The following is an 18,164-nucleotide window of genomic DNA, read 5'->3' as shown; positions in this document are numbered from 1 at the left end:
GGAAAAAATCTGATTGGATTTTGCTGTCGGAAACTTTTTCCATCGGAGTTTCCAACGGAAAAAGTCCTATAGAGCCCACACACGATTGGATTTTCCGACAACATAATTCGATCGGACCTTATCCATCGGAATTTCAGACCATGTGTTCAGGGCATTAGACAGCTGTAAAGAGCATTGATAATGTGCAAACAGCCATAAACCCTAGCAACCCATCAAACTTCAGATTTCTAAAGTCAGATCAGTGAAAGATGACTTCTGATTGATTAACAAAAGCTACTGTATATTTAACATTGATCTACATTTTTAAATAAGCCTGAATAAATAAAACTACATACAAGTATGTTATTAAGTCAGTCTGAGACACTCACCATTGGCAGGGCCATATCCCCATTCATATCTTCGTGACATCCCTGTAATGACTTTTTCTTCTTGTTACAGGTGATAAAGTATGGATGTACTATGTGTGTCCGTGAAGTCTCCCATTGTGTCATTTATACACTTCTACTAACCCATGCTGAGTCTAGCATGGCACGCTCCCTCCCCTCATAGCTGCTAGAGAGGGAATTATAGAGTTATCTTACCTAACAAGCCCCCTGGGCCTGTGGGACACAGATGGAGATATTCTGATGTCGGCTCATATTTAAAGAGAGCAAAGCTAATCTGATCACAAGAATACATCGCACGGCCAGGCACATTCAGACCATGAAATTCTGACAGTAACTAAATCGCTGCAGATGATGTGAGAAAATGTCTCACCCAAGTTGTTAGTACTGAGAGTGATTAACACATACATGATTAGAACATTTATAAGTTCATCCAGTCAGTATAAAAAAGGTGAATACTGGAACTCAGATAAATGTATTAGGAACACGATTTGTCACATACCCTTCAGGACATAGCAGTTAGTTGGTCTAGTTCTATAAGGAATATTACATTTTGTAGCTGTGTTCATTGCAATCACATGAAATGCGTTCAATGGCACAACATGACAATAAAGAAATAAAGACGCTGAGAAAATGGCAGCCGCTCAATCAATATATGAGCAAAGAAAAGTAAACCATTTGCAAAAAATAATCTCAGAAAAAAAGAATTTCCCAGCCTTACCCCTGAGTGCCAGCAAAGACGACCTAATTATAAGTTGTGTGTGACATTTTGGAAGAAACAGTGGTCTGATTTATATTGAATTTTCAAATATATGTCAAGGAACAAGAAGATTTTCAATGTAAAGGAGGTGATTCTAGTTGAGTTTGGCTTTGGAAGTTAAACTCTGTGGGCCACAGGCCCCGGCAGGCCCAGACTGGCAATAGGGTGCATCAGACACTTGCCTAATGGGCCAGGGCTGCCGGGCCACATAACAAGACTTGGCTAATGCAGGGGTCCCCAACCCCCGGGCCACGGATTGGTACCAGTCTGTGGCCTATTGATGACCAGGGAAGTGGAGAAAGCAGTTAGGACAAGGCTAACACAGACTGTGGCCGCTGCTCACCTCACACTATGCTGCCATGCCTGTGTTTCCTCTGCCAACGATGCCATCCTATCAGCAGAGCAGGGGGCAGGAAAAGCTGGAGATCTGCATAGGGAGCAAGAGTCTTTTCATATTAAAAAGTGGCTAATCACCCGCTTGTTAATATGATCGAGATCAGCAACTCCTCCCGCCCCCTGTCCTGCTGATAGAATGACATTGTCAGTGGGGCGAGAGACCCTGGAAGCGGCACACAGGCTGAATCCTGCCTCTGCACTGCAGAAGGCAGGACTGTGTAGGGGGGGGGGGGGGGGGGGCAGAGTGTAAAAGGGGGCACTATGATTAGAGAGAAAAGGTGGAAAGCATGACTGCAAGGAGCACTTTGATAGGGGGCTGTGATTGCTAGGGACACTATAATGTAAAGGGGCACTGTGATATAAAGGGGGCTGCACTGTAAAGGGGAACTGTAGTCATTACAGTATCCCTTTACAAAGCAGTCCACTTTATATCACAGTGCCCCTTTACGTTATAGTGTGGAGGACTGACTCCGTGAATATCCTAAATTAAGCAGAAAAGTGTGGAATGGAGTTTAAATTTTACCCATATACTAGTGGAGTGACTCAGGGTATTATCCTGATATGTATAGTAAAGCGAATGTAAGGGAGATTTTGGGACTTTAAATAAACCCCTAGTGTCACTTATGTTTGATGCAACAGAACATATATAGGATCTCACAAAAGTGAGTATACCCCTCACATTTTTGTAAATATTTTCTTATATCTTTTCATGTGACAACGCTGAAGAAATTACCCTTTGCTGCAATGTAAATTAGTGAGAGTACAGCTTGTATAACAGTGTAAATTTGCTGTCCCCTCAAAATTACTCCAAACACACCTCTAAGATCACCACTGCTTTACTAAAGAAGCTGAGGGTAAAGGTGATGGACTGGCCAAGCAATTCTCCAGACCTAAATCCTATTGAGTATCTGTGGGGCATCCTCAAATAGAAGATGGAGGAGTGCAAGGTCTCTAACATCCAATAGTGTGATGTCATCATGGAGGAGTGGAAGAGGACTCCAGTGTCAACCTGTGAAGCTCTGGTGAACTCCATGCACAAGAGGGTTAAGGCAGTACTGGAAAATAATGGTGGCCACACAAAATATTGACACTTTGGGCCCAATTTGGACATTTGTGTTGAGTTATTTTGAGGGGACAGCACATTTACACTGTTATACAAGCTGTGCACTCACTACTTTACATTGTAGCAAAATGTAATTTCTTCAGTGTTGTCACATGAAAAGATATAATAAAATATTTACAAAAATGTGAGGGGGTATATTCACTTTTGTGAGATACTGTAAGTTAATAAAAGACACAATTTTATTAGATACAGTTTAAAACTATATAGACATTAAATACATCACAAAGGCAAGCAATCTGTGACTTTAAAATGAGGTCTGCGCGTTTCGCAGATATACCACTTCTTCAGGACCCGCAAAGGTTTTTGTATAGTTAGAGAACTTGTTCCCATTCATAAAAACAAATCTACAATGGGAATAGAGAAAGCAATAAGCAAACAAAATAAGCTATCACGTTGACATATTTCATAGGTACAGGACTGGTCACATTTTAAATGATATACACAGATATATCAGTATCAACTGAAAATAAACCCTCCCCCCAAAAAACAAATGCCAGAGTTCAGGAACCGGAACAGATAATCAAACAAACATCAGGGAGCCGGAGATGAGCGTAGTAAAACAGCAAGCAGGATCTGGAGCCAGAAGGGATGTCAGCCAAGCAAGTCTTTTAACAGGAGTGCAGGAGAGCGTCTCTGTGATGTTGACTAAGGCGAAAGCAGAGATCCTCTGGGCTGGACGGCTTAGGTAGGCAGGACTGACGAGCAGGATATCATCAACAGCTGAGTAACTGTGGAGAGATAAGAGCTGGCAATTAGCTGACAGCTGAGCGGCCAGCTCAGACAGGGAATGGCTGAGCCCAGCCCTGACAGCCCTGCATTCACTATATATGGTCTCCCACAGTACATGGAAATGCAATAATTTTAGAAAAAACAAAAAACTGGTAAATACTTTTTCTCATCAAAAGTATATAGCAGTCTTGTGACTTCTATCAGTGTCTGGTAAAGCTTGCAGGAGGAGTTTTCATACTGCTGCATAGAATTGTCCTTCAGGATCCAGGACCCCTGACCCTCTGTCTGGACAGTGCTCATTGGCCCTGTGCTGATCACATGCACTCTCCCAAGAAAAAAAAAGCTGTTAATACACTGAGCATGTGCAGCATGACTTCAAAGGCTCTGTCTTATCTGGACCTGTTCTGGAGTCAGTGGAACAATGCAGAGGATTAACCCCTTAGGTTAGTGTAACAAGCATTCTTTACTGTGTATACAGACTGATTTTATTGTTGTGGGTTTAGTAACACATTAAGATGAACAGTTCTATGTGATTTATGGTGGTTGACTTGAAGATTGAGGGATTGTTGGTTATACAGTAAATGAGTTCACGTTAAAGTTGAAATTAAACCACAAAAAAAGGATGGCAGCCAAAATGGTTTCACTTTCATGTGTCTGTTTTTTTTGTTTTTGTTTTAATATTTAGACGTTGTATAAATTGTGGATTTTGGGTAAGTTGATATGGATGTGTACAATGACATGGAGACTACCACTGCTAAACTGTCCCTCTGAAAATGCATTTTGCCCGGCTGTCATGTTGAACTGATAGCATCATTACTGACCTAGACCAAGTCTACATATTCTAATTTCACTGGCTGTGTATTTGTTCTACCTGAGAAAATACTGAAGCTAGAGACAGCCAGGCAGCAAGCATTATTTATCGGCACAGATTTCCTTTGAGATTGGGAAGGACACTGCTGCCCTTCTGCTGTGGTCAGTTATTTAGGCTTACCATGAGTGTTGAAAAGCTACTGTTTACAAATTGAGCCTATGTTAAAGTAAAGCATGGCATTCAAGGGTTTGTGGTATAATCCCGCCTGAGCGGCCATGTCCAGTGAGGTCATGTCCCAGACATGTTGGCACCTGTGAAGTTTTACAGGCAGCATTTCAAAAAACAAAGACATTGCTATGTTTGGTGACATATACCAGCTGATGTTTGCTTTACTAGGAACAAAAGTCATCAAGGCATTGCTTTAGTAAAAGAAGAGCTGTGGGGTAGGATTTGAGCTATTACTGTACAGCTGCCAAGGTGGTATTTAACTATACATACCAGTATCACGCGGATCTCCTGTAATACCCCAGGATGCATACTGCTAGTTTGGAATGCAACATGACAGCTGCTATCTGGTCAATTAACAGAAGGGAAAGGAAGCTCCAGCTTTGTTTGAAAAGATGACAACCCAAGTATTATATTAAACTTTATTGCAGATTCCCATCTGATTTTGTACTAGAATCAATACATACCTCTTTCCTGTAGGTTGCTGGAGCTTTTTTTACATTAGAGCCAAGCAGAGGTTCCTCAGGGATAGTATATTGAGTCCAGCAGTTCTTCTCTTATGACCATTTATTGAAGATTTCTTAAAGTACTATGAAAGAATATATATTGTTTGCTTTAAAATAAGAGATGTTATACTTACCTGCTCTGTATTGCACAGAGCAGTTCTTTGGCTCATCTTTTTCAGTCCACGACAGCACTGTTTGCTCCTCTTTCCTCCAGGTATACCCTCACTAAGCTGGGTGCTAAAGGGCGGGTGAAGTTCCAGTAAACCACACTCCTGCTTTTGTCTCACAATAATTGTACTGCCAGCAGTGGGAGCCCATGGTTCCCTGCTAGTGTCTCTTGTGAGACCGGGGAAAAGAGGAGTAATGTTGCAGCTGGGACAACGCTGGATCTGTGAAAGGTGCCAGGTAAGTGTTTACGGGTAGGGGTGGGGGGCTAGGATAGGTAGTGGAGTACCTGATTTCTGATTTTCTGATTTCTGATATCAGCTTCTCGCAGTCCTGCAGACAGAAGCACAGGGATAGTGATGGACGAACTTCCGACGGGACGTTTCGCGAACACGGACCGCGAACGCGGCCGATAGTTCGCGAACCAGAACGTTCGCGGCGGGCCCCATTGACTTCAATGGGAGGCGAACTTCGCAAACCTATAGGTCAAATTTGCAGCCACAAAATAATTATTAGCTGTGCAAACATAGTCCCACCACATGGCCAATGACATAACACATGTATGAGGTGAATCTGGGATCGACAACTACAAGCATTCTTTTTTTATATGGGAAATTGTTGTGACAATTCAGGACTGTGGAGCGCATGAAGGCAATGGAGGAGAGGGAAGGTCAGGGACCAGGGTAGGCAAAGAAGAGGGTGCAGGAGATGATCACCAGCAGCGTGACATACAGCAATGACACCTGCACCGTGATAGAGTGATCTCACAACAGCACCGTGATAGAGAGCACTGACATCAGCAGCGTGACATAAAGCACTCACACCAGCACCATGATATACAGCACTGACAGCAGCACCGTGATAGAGAGCACTGACATCAGCAGCGTGACATACAGCAATGACACCTGCACCGTGATAGAGTGATCTGACAACAGCACCGTGATAGAGAGCACTGACATCAGCAGCGTGACATAAAGTACTCACACCAGCACCGTGATATACAGCACTGACAGCAGCACCGTGATAGAGAGCACTGACATCAGCAGCGTGAGATAAAGCACTCACACCAGCACCGTGATATACAGCACTGAAAGCAGCACCGTGATAGAGAGCATTGACATCAGCACCATGATATACAGCACTGACACCTGCACCGTAAGCAGCCCCAGGAGGAAGTCAGCACAGCACAGGGATGGTGGGAGCCCCTCATAATGAGCATAGCACAGGGATGGTGGGAGCACCTCAAAATATGCACAGCAGAGGTACAGCCCCAGGAGGAAGTCAGCACAGCACAGGGATGGTGGGAGCCCCTCATAATATGCACAGCAGAGGTACAGCCCCAGGAGGATGTCAGCACAGCACAGGGATGGTGGGAGCCCCTCATAATAAGCAGCCCCAGTAGAAACATGACACCGCTCAACCTCTTCAAAGAGGAGGGTACGGGCATATAGTACGGTGTGCTTTTTTTGGACAAGGAAGTGAGCCAAATAAAGAAAGAAGGTCTGTGTGCTCGATTAAAAAAATTGTTTATAGACATATACATGGTCTACTGGTCACATGTGTTGAATTCCTCCGAGATCCATGCCTCATTCATTTTTAGAAATGTGAGGTAGTTAACACTGTCGTGAGCTAGGCGAGTACGCTTATCGGTCATGATCCCCCCTGCTGCGCTGAACGTCCTTTCGGACAGGACACTGGATGAGGGGCAAGCCAACAGTTCCATTGCAAATTGGGCAAGCTCTGGCCAGAGGTCAAGCCTGCCCACCCAGTAGTCCAGGGGTTCATCACTCCTCAGAGCATCCACATCGGCCGTTAACCCGATGTAGTCGGACACCTGACGGTCTAAGCGTTCCCTGATGCTGGATCCGGATGACACCTGTCGATGGGTCGGCTGAAAGAATGACCTCATATCCGAAGTCACCAACACATCTTCAAACCGGCCTCTTCTTGCAGGCGCTGTTGGATTGTACCCGCAACTCCTTCTCTGGGAGTGGGAATTGCTCCTCTGCCAGCACACGCAAAAGCAGAATGCAGCATTTCTTGAAGCAAGGCCTGGAAGTGCTGCATTCTGACAGCCCTCTGCGACGGCGGTAACATTTCCGCCATTTTGTGTTTGTACCAAGGGTCTAAGTACGTTGCCACCCAGTACTGGTCCCTGACCCTTATGCTTTTTATACGGGGGTCCCTATTAAAACACTGGAGCATGAAGGCCCCCATTTGCACTAAAGTGGAAGCGGTGTGGTGGCCTGGCTCCTGCTCATCATCCAGGATAATGTCGTCCTCTTCATTCTCCTCTCCCCATCCACACACAACAGGGATCCCAGAAAGGTTTAAAGCATGCTCTTCGTGCTCCTCCTCATCCGCCCCGGCACCATCCTCCTCTGACTCCTCTTCAGACTCCTGTTGTTGACTTGTCTCAGATAGAGTAGCCCCCCCTGGGAATTCATCCAGCATTGCGACTTCCTCATCTTCCCGCTCCTGCTCCTCCACAGCTTGATCAATGACACGACGCAATGCACGCTCCATAAAGAAGGCATAAGGTACCATGTCACTGATGGCGCCATGGCTGCCACTGACCAGTTTGGTGATGTCCTCAAATGGGCGCAGAAGTCTGCATGCATCGCGCATGAGCAGCCACTGGCGCGGTGAAAAAAACCCCAGCTCCCCAGAACTGGTTCTGCCGCAGAGTTCATACAGGTAGACGTTAACTGCACGTTTCTGCTGGAGCAGCCTATCAAGCATATAGAAGGTTGAGTTCCATCGCGTCGGGCAATTGCAAATAAGACGTCTGACCGGCAGATTGTGTCGCTGCTGAATGTCAGCAAGGCGAGCCATGGCCGTGTAAGATCATCTGAAATGGGCCGAGATTTTCCTTGCCTGCCGCAAGATGTCCTGGACCCCAGGGTATTTGACAACGAATCGCTGCACGACCAAGTTTAAGACGTGTGCCATGCATGGCACGTGCGTGATTTTTCCCTGTTTCAATGCGCTAAGCAGATTGGCACCGTTGTCACACACCACTTTACCAACTGTCAAATTGAGCGGTGTTAGCCACTGATCTGCCTGTGAACGCAAAGCTGAAAGGAGTGCCGGGCCAGTGTGGCTCTTGGCTTCCAGGCACAACAGACGCAGCACGGCATGGCAACGTCTCACCTGGCATGTCGAATAGGTTCTGGGGAGCTTGGGCGGCGCAGCGGAAGAGACGCTAGCAGCGGAAAAGGAGGAGTCAGCCGAGGAGAGGGAGGAGGATGGAGTAGGAGGAGGAGGAGAAGAAGAGTCAGGCCTGCATGCAATCCGTGGCGGTAAAACCAAATCTACACGGGTGCCACGGGTTACATGCTTGACGGCCGTCAGAAGGTTCACCCAGTGGGCAGTAAAAGTGATATACCTTCCCTGCCCGTGTTTGCTAGACCACGTGTCTGTGGTCAGATGTATCTTGGCACCGACACTGTGTGCCAGAGATACATTCACTTGAACATGGCCATATAGCTCTGGGATGCCCTTCTCTGAGAAATACTTCCTTCCTGGGACCTTCCATTGTGGTGTTCCAATGGCCACAAATTTGCGAAAGGCCTCCGAGTCCACCAGTTTATATGGCAGTAGTTGGCGGGCTATGAGTTCTGACAAGCCAGCCGTCAACCGTTGGGCAAGAGGGTTATCCGGCGTCATCATTTTTTTACGCTCGAACATTAGGCCCACGGAAGCCTGCCTTTTTGCAGAAAAACGTGAGCTTGGCGTGATGGAAGGTGGAGTGGAGGACAATTGTGAGGAGAGAGGAGAAGGAGAAGTAGAAGACGAGGCTGGACGGTGAGAGCCTGCAGTGGGGCTTTGTGTGTTCCGTTGCTCCCACTCGGCTCGGTGATGGCTGCCCATGTTCCTTCTTAAGGCGGTCGTCCCTAGGTGAGTGTTGGGCTTACCGCGACTAATGCGTTGACTGCAAAGATTACAGATGGCAACGCTATTGTCAGCAGCGGGCACTTTAAAAAAAGCCCACACTGCGGAGCCATGTGCCTGTGTCCTGGGATCGCCAGATGTGACCGTACATGGTCGATGACTCGCTCCTGATACATTTGCAGTCTGCTTTGTCCCTCCTGTGCAATGTAAGTTATTCCTGCTTCTCCTCCCTATCTGCGGGTCCATATCTCCCTCTGAACTCCCCTCCTCTTCCTCTCTTGTGGGCACCCACGTGACATCACTAGACACGTCATCATCAACGTCACCTTCCCCACCGCTATAAGTAGAGATCTCGGAGTAGGCAGCAACACCAGGGACCAACCTCCTCCTTGGGCTGATCTGGGTACTGTCGTCAGACTGCTGAGTAGCGGTTGTTGCTACCTTCTCTTCCTGATCCAATACCAAGAGTGACTGCGCATCAGAAATGTCCTCTTGATATGGATCGGAAAATAATTCCTGTGACTCAAGCGGAAGGTATGTGGTGGTGGTGGTGGTGTTGTTGGTGGTAGTGTCTTTGGGGGTGCACATAGCAGAGAGTGAAGAAGAGGGTGCAGATCGAGAGGATGAGGAGGGTGCAGAAGAGTAAGGCTGAGCGAGCCATTCAACCAAGTCTGGTGCGTCCTTTAAAGTAATTGAACACACCTTCTGCAACTTCCCACTTTGGCTCAAGCCTGTTGCTCCTGCCCTACCCCTACCACCCCTGCGGAATTGTCTGTCTCTTCCTCTGCCTGTCATTTTTTAAATGACCCTGTGACAAAACTCTCAGTCCCTATACCAATGAAGGACTGCTGCAGTATAGGGCAGCGGTCAGCAGTAGTGCACCTCAACCCTATGTATTGTGGACCGATACCAGTCCTTATAGAATAGCAGACTGTACCTCACTCAACCCTATGTACTGTAGCACCCTATATACCTTACCAGTCCTTATAAGAACTTTTGTGGACCAAGTAGGTTGTGTGTGAGTGATTAGCAGACTGTACGTCAGTCCCTATACCGATGAAGGACTGCTGCAGTATAGGGCAGCGGTCAGCAGTAGTGCACCTCAACCCTATGTATTGTGGACCGATACCAGTCCTTATAGAATAGCAGACTGTACCTCACTCAACCCTATGTACTGTAGCACCCTATACCTTACCAGTCCTTATAAGGACTTTTGTGGACCAAGTAGGTTGTGTGTGAGTGATTAGCAGACTGTACGTCAGTCCCTATACCGATGAAGAACTGCTGCAGTATAGGGCAGCGGTCAGCAGTAGTGCACCTCAACCCTATGTATTGTGGACCGATACCAGTCCTTATAGAATAGCAGACTGTACCTCACTCAACCCTATGTACTGTAGCACCCTATACCTTACCAGTCCTTATAAGGACTTTTGTGGACCAAGTAGGTTGTGTGTGAGTGATTAGCAGACTGTACGTCAGTCCCTATACCGATGAAGGACTGCTGCAGTATAGGGCAGCGGTCAGCAGTAGTGCACCTCAACCCTATGTATTGTGGACCGATACCAGTCCTTATAGAATAGCAGACTGTACCTCACTCAACCCTATGTACTGTAGCACCCTAGACAGACCAAGTTACCAGTCCTTATAAGGACTTTTGTGGACCAAGTAGGTTGTGTGTGAGTGATTAGTAGACTGTACGTCAGTCCCTATACCGATGAAGGACTGCTGCAGTATATGGCAGCGGTCAGCAGTAGTGCACCTCAACCCTATGTATTGTGGACCGATACCAGTCCTTATAGAATAGCAGACTGTACCTCACTCAACCCTATGTACTGTAGCACCCTATACCTTACCAGTCCTTATAAGGACTTTTGTGGACCAAGTAGGTTGTGTGTGAGTGATTAGCAGACTGTACGTCAGTCCCTATACCGATGAAGGACTGCTGCAGTATAGGGCAGCAGTCAGCAGTAGTGCACCTCAACACTATGTATTGTGGACCGATACCAGTCCTTATAGAATAGCAGACTGTACCTCACTCAACCCTATGTACTGTAGCACCCTAGACAGACCAAATTACCAGTCCTTATAAGGAGCTTTGTGGACCAAGTAGGTTGTGTGTGAGTGATTAGCAGACTGTACGTCAGTCCCTATACCGATGAAGGGCTGCTGCAGTATGGGGCAGTGGTCAGCAGTAGTGCACCTCAACCCTATGTATTGTGGACCGATACCAATCCTTATAGAATAGCAGACTGTACCTCACTCAACCCTATGTACTGTAGTACCCTATACCGACCAAGTTACCAGTCCCGATAAAGAGCTTTGTGGAACAAGTGAGTTGTGAATGATTAGCAGACTGCAGCAGAAGGGCAGCAGTCAAGTATAATATTCTTTCTATATTTGGATGAAAGAATATTATACGTGTACAAGCCTATTACCATACCACTGATACCAGTCCTGAAAAGAACCTTTGTGGAACTAATAGTAACAGCTACTGATTAAACTGACCCTCCCTGCCTGACACACTGCTTCCTGCCTGTCCCTATATAAACTGACAAAACAGAGGCTGCTAGAACAATAACTGGTTACTGGAATAGCACTTTTGTGGACCTGATAGTAACAGCTAATGATGATGACTAATCTGACTGTCCCTACAGCAGAACACACCGTCCTGTCCCTTTCTCTAAACTGACAAAAGACACTCAGGCTGCTGCAACAATCACTAGCACTGCACTGCCTATCCTGAACTACACCTAACACCTATACCAGTCCTGAAAATAACTTTTGTGTACCAAATAGCTAGCGATTTGGGTCACTGTAATCTCTCCCTGCTCCACACAGCAACCTCTCCCTATAGTGACAGAAGAAAGAATGTAAAATGGCCGCCGGATCGGGTGTATTTATAGGTTAGGGGGAATGTCCAAGTGTCCATGTGCTGTAATGTCTCAATTGGCTGTCCTGTACCCCATGATGGATGTGTCATCATAGGTCAAAGTTCTTTTACACAGTAAATGCGGAAGTGCGCCAGGCGAACGGCGCCAATAGTCCGCCGAACGGGCAGACCGCGAACAGCCAAAATTCGCCGCGAAACGACCGCCGGGCGAACCGTTCGGCCATCACTACACAGGGACTGGGAGAGGAAGGAGCAGAACTGGGAGCCAATCAGGTACATTGCATGCTGATAGGAGAGGTCAGGGTGACTGCCCAACTGTCCCTGATTTAGAAGGATTGTCCCTGATTTGGAACAAAATGCCTCCTTCCCTGTTTCCTCCTCATTTGTCCCTCATTTTGGTCTGATCTATATAGTAAATATAAATATATATATATATATATATATATATATATATATATATATATATATATATATATTGCACTTTTTATCTTTTTATCTTTTAAAAAGTTTTTCCCTGTATTAAACCTTTCATCCATCAGGCTTTAATCATGTGCTTTAAAAAAAAAAAAACATTGAAATCCATGCATCCAGCTCCCTGCATGTAGATTAGGGGCCAGACGCATTGGATTAGGTGGGCAGCGCCCCTGCGCCCCTTATCGATGGACCACCACTGATGATAACCTCATCAGTCTGTTTCTGCTCTTTCACTGCCCAGCCAGAAGGTTGGAAGTAGAGAGAGGACAGCACTGTGTTTCTGTATTTCTTTAATTGTAAATGGTGTAGCAGGGCTATTATCACTGCTACTGCTGCTACTACTACTGCTGGCCCATGTGTGTAGCATGAGTAAGCCCCTCTCACCTCTCATGATAACAGAGCTGTGCCTCTTGGGAATGAAAAAAAGCCTGTTGGGTGGAACTTGGGCTGATGGGAGATGTCATTTCAACCCTGTGGCACAGTCTAGCGGAAGGAACAGCAGGAACTACATTTTTTAAGGTGCCTAGGGAAAGCAGGCAGAGCAAGGAGGAGGAAAGAAAGAACTGAGAACAAAGGCGGAGAGAGAAACACTTGTGGGAATGTAGAAACAGTAGGCCCAGGCTGTGGAGTGTGCTGCAGATTGAGGAATGAAGCACAAGAGGATGTCTGTCTGCTGCTACTGGAGAGATGGCCACTGAACCCAAGCATAGTGCTGCAGGTTACACACCCACCTGTGTGGACTGAGCTGCTGCAGGGAGACCAGCTCCCCAACCTGTCTACTGTGTGCCACTACATGATACAGGGAGGAGGAACAGTAAATACTGAGAGCTGTATTGCCTCATTCTCCTGTGTCCTGCCTGGTGTGAATACTGAAGAGCTGCCATTATTGCCTGGGAGTGCTGCCTGGACCTGTGCGGAATGGCTGCCGTGAGCTCTGAGTTGTGCAGTGCTCATGGGACACTGTGTTGCTGCATTATGCATTCCAGAGCTTGCACCACGTAAAGTATATCTAAAGGCAAACCTTTTTTTGGTTTTGGATAGAGTGGAAAGGAATTACAACCTATGTGAGTTTTCATTGCTGTCTGTGCCCCCGTTAAGGAGATTCACCCTCTCTATTTGTCTTGTTTAACATTATAAATTATAGTGAAAGTAGAAAAAAAAATCCCACACCCCCACCACTCTAGTTCTGCTGACCTGGGGGTCTTCAAGGGATTCCCTTAATTTGCATGAATTTCCTCTCACTTCCTGTTCGGCTATGGAACAGAAGGTGAAGGGAATTGTTTCAAAAGGGACACAAACAGCAAAAAAACGTTGACAGGGGTTATAACCCTCCCTTACGCTATCCAAAATGAAAAAAAGTTTTGCCCATAGTCCTACTTTAAGGTACCATGCTGCTGAGAACTTCGGGGGGGGGGGGGGGGGGGGGGGGAGCGAGAGAAGGCTACAGTTTCATCCGGGGGTAAGGCCTGTGCATGCAGTGTAACCAAACTCGTGCGATGGGAATATGGAGTGTAACTGAACTTACTAGCTTGTAGTTTAGATAGTGTTTAGGTAGCATTTTGTTTGTTAGGTCACCTAGATAGCTTGTGGTTCTTTATAACAGATCTGTATATTGTCTCTCTTTTGTTGCAATTGTGTGCTGCTTTAGATGCTCTATTGAGTTACATCATCATTGCTGGTTGTTTTATTCGTTTTGACATTTGAGAGATGTGCGACTCATGTGATTTGGCTATGGCAAATAGTCTCTGGAAATGAATTTGAAACATTGTCAGCATTCCAAACGCGCATATTTTCTTTGAGAACCCCCTGTGGGACGTAATACCCTTGTAACACCACCATATATTCCATGGCTTATTTAGCGAAAAGCCAAATAACTTCTAGGAATATTTCTGGATTGTGGAAGGATATAGTCACATCTGGAGGAAGCCCAAGCACCCAAAATAATATGTTTTCCATGTACACTGTATATTCCAAGGGATTTAATAACAATGTCACAGTCTATGTGAGATATATTATCATATATGCCAAGTCTGAACTGAAAGATGTGGTGGGGGCACAGGGTTCATTTCAATAAAATACAATTCAACCAGTTTATCAATTTCTGTTTTATTTATTCATGTCTGTATGCTCGTTATGATACAGATTTTTGCATTTATTTGCAAAATTATATTCACAGAAATGATAATGGCTTTTCCCATGTCTGGGGGGGGCATTTGCAATCTTCATGCTTCTGCAGTAAACTAGAAGGGAAAGGACAATTGGACAATTGGTCAAAACTGTTATTCTGCCTTTCGCTTCACAAGAGAAATAGAGGTTTGGGAACCTGGTCCCCATCCAAGGCTCACCAAAAAAGAAGCAAGTGGACTATCTCGGTACAATACAAGAGGGATACAATGGAAGATATAAACAGTCATAAAAATTTAAGAAAATTGACTGATACATAATACATGTCAGTAGAGAATTAAAACAAAGGTGATTTGGTCAAAAACAGTGTTTCAACTAGTTTTGCGGGACGGACCGTTTTATCAGGAAATACATCTGTAATTTAATAGACACAAGATCATTAACAATGTAATCAAACATATATAGAAAGATATCTACATTGTACAATTCAACAGTGCATATATGTAGAGGGGGAAAGAGCAGGGGAAGTGTAAGCCCTTGTACACACGGTCGGAGAATCCATCGGAATGTGTCCTATCGGACCGTGTCGTCGGATAATCGGACTGTGTGTGGTATGCATCAGACTGATTCAGTCGGAATATCCGTCGGACCCAACTTTCCAACATATTGGAAATATTTCCCGACCAACTTGTTCGATCGGACATACTCCGATCATGTGTAGAGAATTTTGATTGGACCAAGTGCCACGCATGCTCAGATCAAATTCCTACACCAAAGCTATTGGCTACTAGCCTGAACGTAGTCCCATCGTAACGAAATTACGTCATCACGTTCTGAATGATCGGATTTTTCGACAACTTAGTCCGACCGTGTGTATGCAACAGTTTCAGACAAAATCCGACGCACAAAATCCAACAGATTTGGTTGTTGAAATCTCTGACCATGTGTACAGGGGCTAAGGCTGCTTCTTTTTTTGGTGAGCCTTGGTTGGGGACCAGGTTCCCAAACCTCTATTTCACTAAATCTTGGATGATGGTATAACCACTGCTTTAATGATATTGTTCCCAGAGAGGCCATCCAAATGTATCTCTTCACAAGGTAGGATGTACTGAATTTGTTACTATGTGTCTGATGGGGCCATGTCAGAAAGATAATGCAATGAGTCAGCTTCTTCATATCTATTGCAATCCTTGTCAATTCGAATCAGAAGAATGAGGGACTAAAGTTGCTACTTTGCCCAGAGCCCCATTGGCCCTTAATCCGTCTCGGAGAAAAATGCGGAAATAAAATACAGATTTGTTAGATTAGTATTTATTTTGATATAGCTTATGTGTAAAATGATGGTGGAGTTACTTTGCCACCATTATGAACTGGAATAATCCCACTATACAAAATCAGGACACGGGACACACCTGAGGGTGGGGCTAAAACTTCTATTTATACACAAACCCAGTTCATAAAATGCACACTTCAAAGACCCAATTGCATACAGGGCTCATTTATGCAAGGGAATTAATGACATCCATAATACCGGAGATATCATTTGAACTTCTGCATATAAAAGAAATTGACTGTACATACATACAGGATATGTTCACCTTTCTTCACCTTTTTTTTCCTTCTAAATTTCAGCTCCCCTATGTACCAATATAGCATTCATGTACTTTTTTTGGAAAATTATCAAAGCTTTCCATTAAATCTACAGACACGTACCTTACTCTCCTCAATCCATATTTCCAAACGTATCTATTCCTTCTGTCTTACTTCCTTACAGACTGTGGGTTATGACACAGAAAGGAGTTGACCAGCACCCACCCTGCATCATCCACCCTCCTATTCCCAGCTGCACATTTTTTAAATGAAATGCAATCAATCAGTGATCACTATTCTCACTAAAAACACACAATATACAATCAGATTGCATAGTGTATGGCCATCTTTATACAAGTACATAGAAGGGAGCGAACAGAAACACTCAGCTGTGAAGCCATGTTCACATTGTTGCATAGTGGGAACTCGCATTCCCACATGCGTCTTTTTATTTTTATTTTTTAGCAGGGGGAGGGGCGTTTTGAAGCATTTTCACTCATCACGCATAGGGCAGCCCATCTACCTGAATGGGTTGCCCTACCCTACACACTGCAATCGCCCCAAAGAAGCTTCAGAACTTTGTTTTTAGAGTGCAGCTTTGTGCGTTTATTACTGTGATTTGCACCAAATGCACCAAAGTGAAATGCAAGGAAATGCACAGATGTGAATGGAGCCTCACTGTTCTTGTGTTACCACACCAATTTCACTTTCAGGCCCCATTCACATCTAGCATAGTGGGAGAGCGAATATTTTGTGGCTCATTTTTCCTGTGACAAAGGAATGGGAATGTGAGTTCCGCGCATTCGCAGAGAGGTGAACGAGGGTTTGACAGCTGAGTGTTTCTAGCCACTCCACCCTATGTATTTGTACAGTGCCTTGAAAAAGTATTCATACCCCTTGACATTTTTCACATTTTGTCATGTAAGAACCAAAACCGTAAATGTATTTTATTGGCATCTTATGCGATAGACCAATACAAAGTGTAAAAATATATAGATACACTAATCACGTTCCCTCCAAATAGTGTATCACCACAGCGCTCCAATCACTACCACCCTAAATCTAAGCTGCTACTTAAATAAAAATTCTATCAAATAGGGGCACCAAAAATTATTTCTTTTTAAATGGAAATATAATTGATGCCACGCAGCGCTATAAAAATGTGAATAATTCAACTCACACTATCTACCTCAATCACAGATATTCACACAAGTGAAGCAATATATATAATCACATATACATATGCAATACAAAATACAAGTGCTATAAGTACATCACTTTAAATACCACCCACTTTGTATACATAAAGATATATAAATCTTCATATATCTATACTTAAGTGTATAGTGAAACCCACTAACCACACAAAATAATCCAATAGGACGACTATAAAGAATTACATCACCATAAACAATTATATATTTAAACTATAAATCAGTCCAATATAAGTAATCCACGTGAGAGTGATAGTTGGTGTCCAAAACAACTTATTTGCTCCTTCACCACACCTTCTGTGAATGTGAATCCCCCGTAGTGAGTACACTCACCAGCTAATAAGCTGGTGAGTATAGAGGTCCGCCGTGACCACCAATGCCCCGGCATACTCAAGCACCTGTTAAAGTTCAAGTGTGGAGTGGATTGATCTTTGATTTGGCTTGTATTCTTTCACTGTTCATGTGAGTGCATAGAGATTGGTTTTAATGATTAAAGTATTTTAACGTTATTACGCTATTGGAGGCTTCCATTGTCATTCCTTTTTGAGGTATATATATATATATATATATATATATATATATATATATATATACACTACCGTTCAAAAGTTTGGGGTCACATTGAAATGTCCTTATTTTTGAAGAAAAAGCACTGTACTTTTCAATGAAGCTAACTTTAAACTAGTCCTAACTTTAAACAAATATACTCTATACATTGCTAATGTGGTAAATGACTATTCTAACTGCAAATGTCTAGTTTTTGGTGCAATATCTACATAGGTGTATAGAGGCCCATTTCCAGCAACTATCACTCCAGTGTTCTAATGGTACAATGTGTTTGCTCATTGGCTCAGAAGGCTAATTGATGATTAGCAAACCC

The 18,164-nt window shown here is 44.5% G+C and overlaps 1 protein-coding gene across 2 annotated transcripts in view; it reads right to left on the bottom strand.

Annotated features, from left to right (window-relative positions):
- LOC143997383 (carbonic anhydrase 3-like) overlaps positions 1-523 on the bottom strand; it is a 31,073-nt gene extending 30,550 nt beyond the window's left edge. For both annotated transcript variants that reach the window (XM_077492972.1, XM_077492973.1), the window contains exon 1: positions 369-523. In XM_077492972.1, the coding sequence (XP_077349098.1) occupies positions 369-408 (40 nt within the window). In that variant the 5' untranslated portion in view covers positions 409-523. The remainder of the gene's footprint in view (positions 1-368) is intronic.
- Positions 524-18,164: the final 17,641 nt, after the last annotated feature.

This window comes from Lithobates pipiens, unplaced genomic scaffold (assembly GCF_037356315.1).
Source record: "Lithobates pipiens isolate NorthernLeopardFrog02 unplaced genomic scaffold, aLitPip1_a1.2 Scaffold_19, whole genome shotgun sequence".
NCBI lineage: Eukaryota > Metazoa > Chordata > Amphibia > Anura > Ranidae > Lithobates > Lithobates pipiens.
This window is presented reverse-complemented; position numbering and strand designations above follow the sequence as displayed.